This window comes from Dufourea novaeangliae, unplaced genomic scaffold (genome assembly GCF_001272555.1).
Source record: "Dufourea novaeangliae isolate 0120121106 unplaced genomic scaffold, ASM127255v1 scaffold60, whole genome shotgun sequence".
In the NCBI taxonomy this organism is placed as follows: Eukaryota; Metazoa; Arthropoda; class Insecta; order Hymenoptera; family Halictidae; genus Dufourea; species Dufourea novaeangliae.
The window spans coordinates 509,626-522,872 of record NW_015373935.1 but is presented as its reverse complement, the minus strand read 5'-3'; the positions used below and the strand labels follow the sequence as shown (position 1 = coordinate 522,872).

General features: G+C 35.8%; 3 protein-coding genes across 6 annotated transcripts in view; 2 read left to right on the top strand and 1 right to left on the bottom strand.

The window, feature by feature from the left end:
• Positions 1-567: 567 nt before the first annotated feature.
• LOC107185313 (apoptosis inhibitor 5) lies at positions 568-3,690 on the top strand. Its single transcript, XM_015572972.1, has 9 exons — positions 568-723; positions 1,122-1,283; positions 1,406-1,571; positions 1,728-1,888; positions 1,973-2,170; positions 2,249-2,440; positions 2,525-2,908; positions 2,990-3,143; positions 3,223-3,690. Exons 1-9 carry the CDS (start codon positions 649-651, stop codon positions 3,309-3,311), a joined length of 1,581 nt encoding a protein of 526 aa, XP_015428458.1. The 5' UTR covers positions 568-648; the 3' UTR covers positions 3,312-3,690.
• Positions 3,691-5,539: 1,849 nt separating this feature from the next.
• On the bottom strand, positions 5,540-7,607 carry LOC107185319 (mediator of RNA polymerase II transcription subunit 7). 2 transcript variants are annotated; one of them, XM_015572981.1, is made up of 4 exons: positions 7,447-7,607; positions 6,779-7,111; positions 6,096-6,248; positions 5,540-5,838 (listed from the first exon to the last, which is right to left on the bottom strand). In XM_015572981.1, the coding sequence occupies exons 1-4, from the start codon at positions 7,483-7,485 to the stop codon at positions 5,638-5,640; spliced, it is 726 nt and encodes a 241-aa protein (XP_015428467.1). In that variant the 5' UTR covers positions 7,486-7,607; the 3' UTR covers positions 5,540-5,637. The 2 variants fall into 2 exon arrangements, with proteins under 2 accessions (XP_015428467.1, XP_015428468.1); XM_015572982.1 differs by lacking the exon at positions 7,447-7,607 and adding an exon at positions 7,191-7,282.
• Positions 7,608-7,714: 107 nt separating this feature from the next.
• Positions 7,715-13,247, top strand: part of LOC107185341 (tyrosine-protein kinase Btk29A) — a 186,048-nt gene continuing 180,515 nt past the window's right edge. For 2 of the 3 annotated variants that reach the window (XM_015573006.1, XM_015573004.1), the window contains exons 1-2: positions 7,715-7,999; positions 12,475-12,660. In XM_015573006.1, the coding sequence (XP_015428492.1) occupies positions 7,997-7,999; positions 12,475-12,660 (189 nt within the window). In that variant the 5' untranslated portion in view covers positions 7,715-7,996. Of the gene's footprint in view, positions 8,000-8,352; positions 8,365-12,474; positions 12,661-13,247 lie in introns of those variants that run through there. The other variant, XM_015573005.1, reaches the window with a different exon arrangement.

The following is a 13,247-nucleotide window of genomic DNA, read 5'->3' as shown; positions in this document are numbered from 1 at the left end:
CTGAAAATATTAAATTTTTACATAATTGATTATTTATATTTCATTTATTCTTATTCCACATATATCTGGTTAATAATGTGTAGATTGCAGACATTGATGAAGATTCACATCTTTATATATAGGTACATCAGTCAAAGAGAGCCAGAATGGAATAGATATGTATTTTCATTAATTGACTGGCGTTATTGAACATCATTAAATGTTTTGCTTTAATACGTTTTGAATTTTTGTGAGTTATAAACGCACAAAATGCGCAGCCTTGCATGTACATCATATTATGTTCAGTTACATATATTCATCGAAAAACATCTTATGTGCATTATAATGTACTGGTTTTTATTTATTTTGTATTGTGCAAAATTTTTTATGCGTTCTCAACAATTATGTTCGTACACACGGTTCAAGATTCTTTTAAATTTAAGGAAGGATCCAATAACGTTTATCGTTTCGCGTCCGACCTGAGCGCCACGGTGAAACGATTTATTCTGTTGTGCCTCGAGCATATATCTGTATACAGAGGGAATCGCTGCCATCTTTGTCGTTTCTCTTGGCGTGGTGCTTGGCCGGCTACGTTTCTCATTTTGAAGTATATGATTGTATTTATGTGGCTTGTGCCTTTCAGTGTCGAGATTACATAAAGGGTTTAACATGAGCACGGACAGTATCGAAAAGCTGTACAAAAATTTTGGCATTTTGGCGGACGCCAAAGACAAACTGGCCGAGGTAATGTACAAACATGGTTATACTCGTTAACCACGTTTAGTTCTGTAGAGTTTTCACGGAACGTTGTATGCTTATTGATGTTAGCGATACATTTTATATCTCAGATTTCGTAAATTTCGAAAGTTTCATATTCCAATTCCCGAAAGAACAGTACCTAGTTACAAAAAGTATTTAGACATAATTACTATTATCCACATAATCATGCAAATAGAGTGTTTGGGATGTATGTAGCATACATCAGTGTATCAATATAAATATTTCATGGAGAATAAGGGACAAAATTTAGATTTAGCTATTATCATAAAATACCCTTGTAAAATCTACTCTTACACAAAGAGAGCATTAAATGTATGCATATGTATATGTATAATAACATCTAAGGTTTTTTTATGTTAAAGCATGAGAAAGAATACCTAGAAATTCTCACAGCAGTGAAAGGCTCACCTAAAGAAAAACGATTAGCATCGCAATTTATAGCAAGGTTCTTTAAGTACTTTCCAAAATTGGCTGATCAAGCTATAGATGCTCATCTGGACCTCTGTGAAGATGAAGACATGGCTGTATGTTTCATTGTTTATATAATTCAAATGTCATAGTTTATTTACAGACTCGGATACATATATGTATGTCAGTGTATAGACATTATGTATGCAGATATAATATAATCTAAATTAATTTACAGATTAGAAAACAAGCTATTAAAGATTTACCTGCTTTATGCAAAGATAATAAGGAACACACAGCAAGAATTGCAGACATTTTAGCTCAGTTGCTCCAAGCTCAAGATTCATCTGAATTAGCTGTAGTTCATAATAGTGTTATGACCCTTATGAAGACTGATCCAAAAGGTATAGAAATATATTGTGTGTCTATTAACCCATTTGCTAATTAACACTTATTACATATATTGTTTATACTAATGTAATGTTATCTTTTTTTAAATATTGGTTTTATCATTCTCTATTAATATGGTAAATGTAAATATACAATCTGTATATTTTTAGGCACAATAAGTGGATTCTTCAGTCAAATTATTAATGGTGATGACGGAACACGTGAACGTTGCATAAAGTTCCTAGCAACAAAACTGAAAGCAATAGGTCATGATGTTATTGTTAAGGAACCAGAAGACCTGTTAATTTCAGAATGCAAGAAAGTATTACAAGTAAGTTCGATAAGACTAGACACAGAATAAGTATGTTCCCTTGCTTTTTTCTTCACTAATTTTCATAAAATCTTTTCATTGCAGGATGTGACTGCGGATGAGTTCCATAGTATTATGGAAATACTTGCCTGGACTAGATTAGGTTCAACAGTTAACGGACAACAGGAACTAGTAGATATTACCACAGAACAAGCTGAATTATCTGAACCATTTAAACATACTAATGTTGAACAATGGAATAGGCTTGTGCAATGTATTAAGCATGCACTTCCTTTTTTTAGCGTGGGTATTGTTTACAGGTCTCATAACAAGAGCATATTTCTTTTTTGGTATCTAATGAATTCACTTTTTTTGCTACAGTCTCAGATAGACTCGTCGCGTTTCGTCTCTTACATCTGTGTACAAGTTTTGCCGCATCTCTCTTTAATCACTGCGCCAGATGGTAGGGACGTACAACTGGAATTATTAAAGCTTCTTGCTGAGTTAACTGTCTTTTGTGGGACAATTGATAAACCAGAAGAGAAAGTGCAACAGCTCTATAATACCCTTATAGTGAGTAACAAGAGTTTTCAAAGATGATCTACGGACATGTAATGTTTCTTGTAGCAGGTAATAGTTGTAATTCGTTATTTTTAGACGTATATGCCGCTTCCACCAGCTACAGAAATAACAGAGGTACCGAAATTGGAGTTTAGTCATGTCGAGTGTCTTATGTATTCCTTCCATAAGTTATGCAAGCAAACACCTGAATTTTTAATGAAAGATCCGGAACAGCTTAAAGAATTCAGGCTAAGATTACAGTATTTTGCGCGTGGTATTCAAGGTTACATAAAAAAGTTACGGGAAGCGATCAGCGGCAAGTCTGAGGAAGAACTGAGATCCGAGGAGAATCAGTTAAAGGTTGTCGCCTTGAAGACAACCAACAATATTAATACTTTAATTAAAGATTTATTTCATTCACCGCCTAGCTTTAAAAGTGTTATACATCTTTCGTGGAAAACGTCGGTTACTGATAAGAAGGTAAATCGACAGAACTAGTTTGTTGCTTCGCGAGAAAATGTTATATCGATAAGTTTGTTGAATTTATTGTATTTATTCTAGAACGAAAAGAATTCCTCCGTTCAGAAGAGACATACTCCGATTACGTTTGGCAATGACAGTAACTCGAATAAGCGTAGTAAAGAGGACAAAAGTAAGAGAGAAATATATACTCCACCTAGTGGCAAATACAGTTCAAACATATCATCAAATTATGGTATTTAAGACGATCAATTGTAATTTCTTGATGCGGTATTTAGGTGTGCTATTTAGGGTGTTTTCTGTTTCTGTTACAGGTCGTGGTAGATTTAGAGGAAATAGGTCAGGTGGCCGAGGTGGTTACAGACCCAGAGGTCGTGGTACATGGAGAAAGAATTTTTATTAACCGTCTGACTGCTTGAGTACCAAGCATAAAATGGCAAGGGCTGCAATAATATCAAAGACTATACCAGGCCTGTAAAATGTACATACATACAAATCAGGAATGTAAAAGTGATCATTTACGGAGAGTGCTTTTAACCCTTTGCGGACTACCGCCGTATATATGTGTTCTGCGTAAACCATCAATCTGGCCGATGAACTCATATATGCGTTCGGCAAAAACAACTAATAAAAGTCGTGAATAAACAAATAAACATTTTATTTATCCTGTGGAGAATCTGTGCATGCATATATATGTTCAGAATTTGGCATCTTGGAGTGCTATGAACGATAATAGCATGTAGGCAGAAATGTGCGCTGGCAATTTCAAACGACTATCGTGACAGCAGCTCGGTCCCACGGTGTGGTTAGCTTCGAACCGTCCCGTCCGCAAAGGGTTAAGGGAAGTGACAAATGAGATAAAACTTCTTTTTTGTCCTACAAACGTAGTGTGAAGAAAGTGTTTTTGTGAAAGCTTTAACTACCTGTACGAGTTTCAAATACAAGAAAAAAAATCAATCATTCACGAAACGTCAGTGTTAATCACTGTCTCAGTCAGTTATTGACATTAGAAGAAAAGAATATTTGTGTGGCATGATATACTCACGGTGTTGTAAGAAGTTCTGTTTTGGAAGGATCATTAGAACAGATAGTAAAATACAATTCGAAGAGACCAGGACTTTCGAGAAGCGATTGGAAACATCAAGAGAAATTGCAAGAACAAGACAGTGGATTTTAAAAAGTCTATACTATGGGAAAAGTTCAGGTACCTGAACTGGCAGTAGAAAATAATGTAAAGAAGAGAAAAAAAAGTATGAAGAATTGTACACTGACCAGTCAAAGAAGTTGAAGAAGCACAAAATGTTGGAACAAAGATTATCACGCATTCGAAACTGAATATTCAAAATTAAAACTGTATAATGACCAGATTGTGCTACGATATGGACATTGGCGTCACGCCTATTTACGAAAGACAGACAATTTTTCTCTCCCTCAAGAAGTTTGGATGTTAAAATACTATCAAAATGTATTCCCCAATCTCCCGGTTCTTCCTATTCCTTTTCCTTCATCCTGTTTTATTTGCTTCTTTGTGAACAGAAAATTCAGACTGAAGCAACTACAGGACCATGGATGAAGCGATTGATCTCATTTCGATGTCTGAATCAGAGAAATTTAACGACTATTCTTGTTTTCTATATTTTCAGTGACTATAGTCAATATAGTTGACTCATTCTGTTAGTGTTTCTTGCTTTTTATACATACACGTGCTGTTGCATTACCGCTGTTTTGTACATGTATGGTTCGTATTAGCTCAAAATCTGATGAAATGTTAATAAGCATGGTGACACAAATATTAAAATACTGTGGCAAAGTAATATTCCACATCAATAATACAAAAATTAAAACTATGTGAAAGATACGAAAGTCAGAAAATTTCTCTGATTGTGTAATAAAGTTGTATTTCATTATACAGTTCGTATTTTTCAGATGCTGAATACCAATTGCTGAGCCAGGAGTGGTTATAGAAAGGAAACCTAATTTTTTTATTACAGGCTATTTATGGATCCAGTGAAGGGAGAGCTACCAGGAGCGTTTATAATTGAATCTCCTTTTTTCAGGAGCGGATGCACGACGATATATATACATGTATATATATTGTCTTTTATTTATGTATTGATGGTAGCTGTTTTGTAAGGTGAGTTTAAAAGAATAATTTGTGTCCTTTTCCTATCCACCATCAAACAAAAATTATGTAACAGTAATACTTGATGAATATATTATCTTTTAACTTAATAAATACCAATATTGCATAATTACGTTGTATTTTTTATGCCCGATAATGTAAAAATATTTCTGCATATAGTTTTAAGATTTGTAAAAATAACTTATCGGTTACTATTAATTCGTATCTGCTTCAGGTCAACATTTAAGTGCAATTGTTTTGTCAATTAGAGAGCAGCACAAAAACTTTCTTGTATGCATTAATCTATTGTATTAAAAAAATAATGTTGATAATTACCATTGTTTCAAATATGTAAACATTACTTTATTCAATTTATTACATTGCTAATTGAATAAAGAATATTTACCAGAAATATATATTATGTTTCCTCTGTATATATAATGTATAAATTAAAAAAAATCACAAAAATTTCGTTTGCTTCGTATCATTTAATAAATAAAACTAGCGGCTTTTGTGGAATTATTATCACTACAGTATATGATACATTTATAATTACAGTAATTTTTACAAGATAATATTAAAAAGTACTCTATAAATATTCCCTTATTTAAAATAGTCCATTCGATGAAATCATATCATCAATTACTTTGCACATAATACGATCACACGGGCTGCATGGATCTGATGTTTGTTGTTCAGATCCTAAACTATCAACTGATTCCATAGCATCTGTGTTTATAGCCAATTTTGAATCTAGTTCAGATGAGTCTGGTAACATCTGCAATGCATGCTGTAGAATTTCTTGAACCTGAAACAAAATTGAACATTTACTCTAATTTGTTTTTCAGACTAGTATAGCTAAGAGTTTTGACGGGTAAATATTTCATTTCCAAACATGTTCAACTGATTCTTGCCTTCTTTCTAAAGTAAACATTAATAAATATCTATTATATAAGTTAGATGTGTACAATAATGAATTTCTGTTTGATTTTAATTTCTATAATTGAGTTCATAGGAGTCTATTCGACCATATATCCTACAATTTAATAATTGCAAAGATGATACCTTTTCTAAATGTTTTTGAAACCTGAGTGCAGTTTCAATACGTTGTCTGCGTTGCAATTCCATCATAACTCGTAATGTTTCTCTAGCTTGATGAGGTCTAAATTCATTCAGCAAGTGGTGAATGTGAATGAATAAAAGGCTAAGATCTTCGACCTATGAATAATAGAAGGAATAATCAGAATTTGCTCCACAATTTGCATGCAATAGCATACTTGGAGATAATAATACAGTGAGATAATAAATTCAAAGGATCTACGAACATAAACTCTTCTTGTGAGCCCAGCTTAGCCAGGGTCCAGAGGCTTGTGATTGTATTCGTCATTTCAAAGTTTTCTGAATTGGTATGAATGATAAACTACATTTCCACTTTATGTTTCTTCGTCATGCTTCCCCATTAGTCCTATGAAATTATAAGCTATTTCAAAGGATACCATGACACAAGGGAAATGGTTGATTATTCAATATATCTATTTAACAGACATGTAGCTTACACAATTTCCTTGGCCCGATAAAATTGGCGACTCCAAGTATAATTTAGAGGGGTAATTCTTTTACAGTACTATGTGCATTATCACTCTTTTACTATCACTATGTTCTTTGTTAATCAAGAACCCAAGTTTCTCTTTAAGAGTCTGCCGAGTTAATACTTCACTGTATTGTTATCTCCAAATGAAAGTAATTACCTTTTCAGCACGCCTTGGGCTGTCAGGGCACTGTACAAGTAAATCTATCAAATCCAGAAAATTAACTAGTAAAGAGTGGTTCAGTTTCTTCAATTCTCGTCGACGATCAAAGTGTTGGGGGTACAGCCTCTTGATCCCCTGTGCCTCGAGGGGTCTGATAATTGTATCATCCGCGTTAAATACATTTCCAAACATCGAGTAAGTATCGTGTATAGGCGGTGGTGGTCGTGGTGCTCTGCCTCGACGGACATTTTCGTCCGTGTACAAATTAATGTACTGAACCGGAGGTAACGGCAATGAGCTGACTTGTATTGCCTCGGGGGCAGCCATGTCCTGTATTTAAAATCAGTACTACAGATAAAACTCCACAAATAACGTCAGCGAACGTAGCGCATTCCTTCCGAAAACATACAGGTTAAGTTTGACTGCAGAAAACACTATTGTCAAACTGATCAGAGCGCCGAACTACAATACGCAAGCGCGTAGTTTCGCGCCCAGTTGTACCTTTTTTTTTTTTGTTACAATTCAAACCCTATTTATACAATATTAATAAGTTATTATTGAAAACACAAAGGCACTATACGATAAGAAAATCCATGTCCATGTATGTACGACTAAACCATTAATCTTAGTCTCATATCCACTACTAGGTAGGTATTAGGTTATACCAATTCGATCCTTGTAGCGTTCACTGTATCTTCGTACATCGGTAGTTATTTACTCAGAAACGAATATTCAGTAACAGCATTTCTTCTCGTATTGCACGATACTTTTCACCGTGTATTTACGAGGCGTAAACACCGTCCGAGCAAAAGCAAAACAACATGTAAAGCAGCCTTCGGGATCGCCATCTTGTTTTTTTAAAATGAGTCAACAGGTATTCTCTGTTGGCCAGTTAATACGTTAACGCTGCCAGGACGTCGAACCCGGGCCGGGAATTTTCGTTGTTCGGCCAGTAAATCAAGGCCGTTCAATCCAGAATATCGCTAGATTTTCTATCCAGAACGATTGAACGTCGGTGACCGCCGCGCAACGTTTCGGATAAATGCTTTACTAACGTAGTGAGGTATTTCCTGCTATCTCGTGAATTTCCAACGTCTCCGTTTGACAGATTGTCGGTGTGTGTATGTGTTCCGTTCCACGTGAATTCTTTGTTTGGGCACCGGTGATGTTTCTGACAAGCGTTAGAACCACGGCCTGCTAGCGGCGACCCGGCGCATGGTGAGTTGATTTTCTCTCACGAATCTCATCCAGGATCGTCTAATCCCCGTTGAACATCCCCGCGAGAATAGAATCCCGCGACACGAGTGTCAGGATAACCACAAACTAGCCGCGTTATCCGTTCATCTCGCCGTTCTATTATTTTCGGCAATCACCAACGAATTGTCCCGTGACGTCTGTTTTCGTTTCTCAATAATTATCGTGACGAAGAAACGCGCACAGCGAGTCAGATTTGAAAAAAAAATTTCCTAACAAATACGATTGTTGTGCGAACGTAGACCCCGGGTCGTTGTTTAGTATTTGTTTCTTCCACGAAACATGAGTTTTTAAAGGCGTTATTAAAAGGTTTCATGGAAATTTCGACAGTAGGTTCAATTGTCTGTGTAATTACATGTGTTTTTTCATAGATGTTATGGAAAGAACATATTTGTTGACAGCAATGTTTTGTTTTCATGGGATCTGTAGCATACCATGTGTATGATGGATATTTGTAACATAGTTTTTAAAAGAAAGAAGGATATAGGATTTTGGGTATTGTCATGGATTCTGATTGTTTTGGTGTTCTGTTGATTAGAATGATAGTGTTTTGTTTTACAGAAACATTGTAGGTATAGGTTGTGTATATTATGTCCATTAATATGTTTATTATTCTGTTGTAATATAACATGGTTTTTGTATGTGGAATTTATGTGGTGTTCAGTTGTTTCCGTGTGATGTTACATGGTACGCCTTGTGTGATTGATTTCATTGGTATAATTTCATTCAGCAGCATATTTCTTCTATAATTTTGTATAAAATTGTGTGTTACATACTTCTGACTCCTAAATGGAATTTAAAGTAACTTTGGATATTTTATTTAATATAAATATATTAATGTCCATAAGAAGACATCAAAACACACTTTACGATTTAATGTAATTCTCATACTTTATCCTATTGAATTTTTATGATTTATTACTAGATATTTAAAACCATAGTTTTCTGAGAAACACCCTTAGATTTCTTGTTATCAATCATTTCATTTCTCTTTCCACATCATTAAACAGTCATATAGTTTCAGTATTCGCTTGTTATCTCAGTTCAAATACAGTTTCCGTAAGAGATTACATGCTTGTATTGACAGATACATTTAATTATAGTTAATAATGATATATGCAATAGAAACAATTTGATTAAATACTTCATAAGGAACTAGTAATACTGACAACTTCTTTAAATTAATTAATCTTTTACATTATACACATGCGGATATTGTAATCAGCTTTTTATATTTTTGAATGTATTATCTTTCATAGATTACAATATTGTGATTATTTGATTAAGATTGTCTATGAATATTATTCATTTTACATCTATATATTGTTACTAGATATTGATATTATATTTTATATCAACATTAAAGTATTGTAACTGTTGTGAACTTCATTTCAGATTTTACTATTGTAGTTATTACAATCGGATTGTCTAATAATATTATTACAGGAATAGTTGTTTAACACTATTACGAAAAAAAAGTAATATAACGCATTTTTTTTATTTTCCTAAACTTATGTCTTTAAGACTCGTTTATGTAAAGACAATTCTTGATCACCGTTCTGCACCTAAATGGTGAAACGTTAAAAATAAATTCATCTTTTTCCCCGTGTTCTTATTGTGAACTTAGAACAAAGATAGTTCAATTTTCCAAAACTTCGATTCTATAAAAATACGCAATAAAAATGTTATTTTGTAAGTAATTGCTTACGATTATTCGGAAAACTGATATACTGGCTAACGGATAATGAAGGAACGATGGAAATTTTTTAGTCTTGGGTCTCGTGTGACCCAACCATTGAAGTTTAAACACAAAAACTGTATCTTAATTAATTATTGGTTAATAAATACTGAAAATTTTAACGTACGTAGCCAAACAGTCCGATGGTAATGTGTAGTACAGGTCGTTTAAGGGGTGTGGCTCAAACAAAGTTGTGGTAAATCGTGGGGAATAAGGAACGATTTTGACATAAAGATGATTCAATCGTATTTTCCATTGTGTCAGTATAGCCTATCTACTTGATTCTCCCACAACTTTAATCTTTTATTCACAGGTTGTTTATAAAACCTGGGGAGGGGGGGGGAGCAGAATGGAGGAACTACCTGAAATAAAGATCGAGAAAAAAATGTCTTAAAATTTGGGACCATATGTCGAAAAGAGGAGTGTCTTGGTGTGTCTAGACATTTCATAATGTTTCCCCTTACGATTTTCAATATTTCTTTAATTTCTCCTTCGCGAACACTTAGGTACCAGTGCCAGAATAAGGTAGCGACCATAGACAACGTACAGAAAGGTCCCTACAAAACTGGAAATGATCTATTAAAACTAAATCGTTCTTTTACGACTCCAATCATTTTTTCATGTTTCTTCCCTTTGAAATCTCCACTTAACCAGCTGGAATAGGGGAATTCGCCGACGTTACGTAACGCAAGATTGCTAAACTTCCAGTCCTACCGTTGGACACTATTGCCCAATTCCATCTAGATCATCCATACAGCTTCCATCTATGACGTCTGTCGTCGCTTTTTATAAATTTCCTAGTATTTTACGACAGTGGTAGGGAGCCATCGTCAGTTTAGGATCAGCCTGTATATCTAGGCGAGGATTTACAATCCTTCCGGATACTCGACCGGAAAGAACTTGGCGCGAGAGCCACGTGACCGTGGTGGACGCAGCTAACGCAATTTTCTCTGTGGTCGCGTGTGTGCGTACCAACGACGACCGCATCTGCGTTACATCCGTTCTAGCTATAAACGACGATAGAGTTCGCTGTTGTGTCGTATTAAACGCTATTTACTCGATTTATTTACAGCCGCAATTTTACGCCAGATGCTGAACAGCCCGGGTCCTCTTTGTTTATTACAATGAACAGCGTCACGTGGAGCGCTACCTCGATTATTTAAACAAAAACAGAAAAATAAAATCGCAGAAAAATGGAGGAGTTCAAACGGTATCGCAACAATACAGTAGTCGTCTAAAAACGAACCTACAATGTCGCTAATTTTATTAACTCCTCTGGATGTCGTTGCGGAATAACGATGTTTTTGTTTCGTTGTACTGTTTATAATTACATCGAACGATACAATTCTATTTTGCTCGTAATTCTAAAAACAGACAATTCTCCCTCGTCAATGTACATGATTTTTCCATTGAATGATATGCACGACACCCACGTTGTGGTTCCATCTACGCAAAGCTTTTGTTATTAGTTTAACACCCCGTGTTCTACTTGCGTCCACCCTTCGGTTCGATTTTAGTTATGTCCCATCATTCTTTCTTCCTCGTCGACCACGTTCTATTGCCACTGTTGGTCTGTTTTACTATTCTGTACTAATATCAGTGTGGCATACATTGTGGTCTGCAATCTGAGTCAGTGTAAATGGCGGGACACGTTGCTGACCGCAACAGTCATCCTTGGTTCGCAGTAACGGGTGATTTCTCGTACGAGACGTCGTAGACGACGGAGGTTTTCCTAAAGGCGCGTTTTATAATGTGAGTGCTCTTAGAATTTAATTATGTGTCGTGTAGACAGTTAAGGTTTCCAGAAAGATTCCTTCTGCAACGATTCTTGTCGTTCACGATGATCCTTTAGCCTTTGAGTGTTACAAAGGGTTCTAGCTCTCGTTACAGAAAGTGTTAAAGCAAAAGTTTTAAACCGTAGAAAGGTATCAGTTCCTCGAGTCGCCACGGTAATTGGCGAATGTACGTTTTCGAATGAGAATATTTCGATGAGAAAGGTCTCGAAAGATATTGAAAGTTCATTGGAGAAGTTACGTAATTGGTCTTTAATAAAGTTACGGTTTTTTGAGAAAAGCTCGGGCTTGTTTGATGAAAACCAGGAATCGAACGGTTTCGATTGCTGGGGGAACAGTCAATGAAAACGGGACCGTATGATGCAGGTGATTTCGATGAGATCGTCAGTGTTCCTGGGTGACAAGCAATTTGAACATTGAGTTCGTGGGTTTTACTCGCATTAGCTATCTCTTGTACGTATTTACACGCGTCCCATCCGATTTATGGGTAGAAAGTGGTACCATTATGGGTTAAAAATACCATTCAGAATTATCCATTCTGTATCCAGGAAAATTCCACCGTTGAGCAGTAGTTATGAGTATTCCCTTAAATTCGAATTACAGGAATGTCTCGATGAGTGCGACGTACTTCGGAGTCCACTTCGGAGCTTTCATGGCAAGGCGGAAATTGCGGAATACGCATTCATCGAGGAAACACTGTACCCACAATGTTACTTGCTATCATAGGTTATCCACTTACATAAACGGTGGAGTGTGGCCGCCATTTTTGTTTACGTTTTTGGTTTTATGAATTAGAAGAAGAATCGAGATTCTCGATTGATTTGTTTGTTTTTTCTATAATGTTGTTTCAGTTCGATCAGCGTATTTGTCGGAATTAAAATACGGACAAAATTGTATTCTGTCGACAGGGTGGCCCTCCGTCGGTGATGGCGGGGAAAGACGGGAAGCTGGAGCCGAAAAGCGGGGACGTGGTGAGGCAGGGGTTCATGGTGAAACGTTCCCAGAACAAGAAACGTTTCACCCCCGTCAACTACAAGCAACGCTGGTTCGTTCTGACCAGACGGTTCCTCGTTTACTACGACGGCGATGGGGAGGTGAGTGTCTCTTTTTACTCCTTGATCCTATCAGATCATCCCCTATAAATCACTCTAGTGTTCAGTCTCTTATATAAAGTCAGTCAAGTATGAGTGAAAATTTGTTGTAAGAAACCGATGTCGAAATGGTTGCTAGGGATCAATCAGATAGTGAGGACGATTGCAATACATTTAAACGAAAATAACATATACGATCAATAGAATTAATTTCTTTATTTATTCTTTCAAGTATGGAATTTATAAGCAAAATTAGCTTGGTTATTTGGGTCCAGCAACTGGACATTTAACATCGAAATGGTTAAAACACGTCGATCGCTGTATCTAAGACCAGGGACTTAAAACCGGTATGAATTTCATACCGGTATTATGCCCACGGACTTATAACCGGTATGATTTTGATACCGGTATTATGCCATCAAAGCTATACCGAAACCGATATATTACCGAAAACCGAAATAAATACCGGTATTCTTCAGGTTTCTATAAGGGTAGGTTTTATATAGGGTTACATAGGGTGAAGGTACAACAGAAAATACCGATATAATACCGGTATTTTTCGTTTCGGTAGAAGTCCCTGTCTCAGACGT

Excerpts from the sequence above, each read along its gene's own strand:
- LOC107185313 (XM_015572972.1), top strand. The coding sequence starts at position 649 with ATGAGCACGGACAGTATCGAAAAGCTGTACAAAAATTTTGGCATTTTG. Across the intron at positions 724-1,121 it reads CCAAAGACAAACTGGCCGAG|CATGAGAAAGAATACCTAGA; the intron begins GTAATGTACAAA and ends TTTATGTTAAAG. Across the intron at positions 1,572-1,727 it reads TATGAAGACTGATCCAAAAG|GCACAATAAGTGGATTCTTC; the intron begins GTATAGAAATAT and ends GTATATTTTTAG.
- LOC107185319 (XM_015572981.1), bottom strand. The coding sequence starts at position 7,485 with ATGTACGAAGATACAGTGAACGCTACAAGGATCGAATTG. Across the intron at positions 7,112-7,446 it reads ACGCTACAAGGATCGAATTG|GACATGGCTGCCCCCGAGGC; the intron begins GTATAACCTAAT and ends TTTTAAATACAG. Across the intron at positions 5,839-6,095 it reads TTCAAAAACATTTAGAAAAG|GTTCAAGAAATTCTACAGCA; the intron begins GTATCATCTTTG and ends ATTTTGTTTCAG.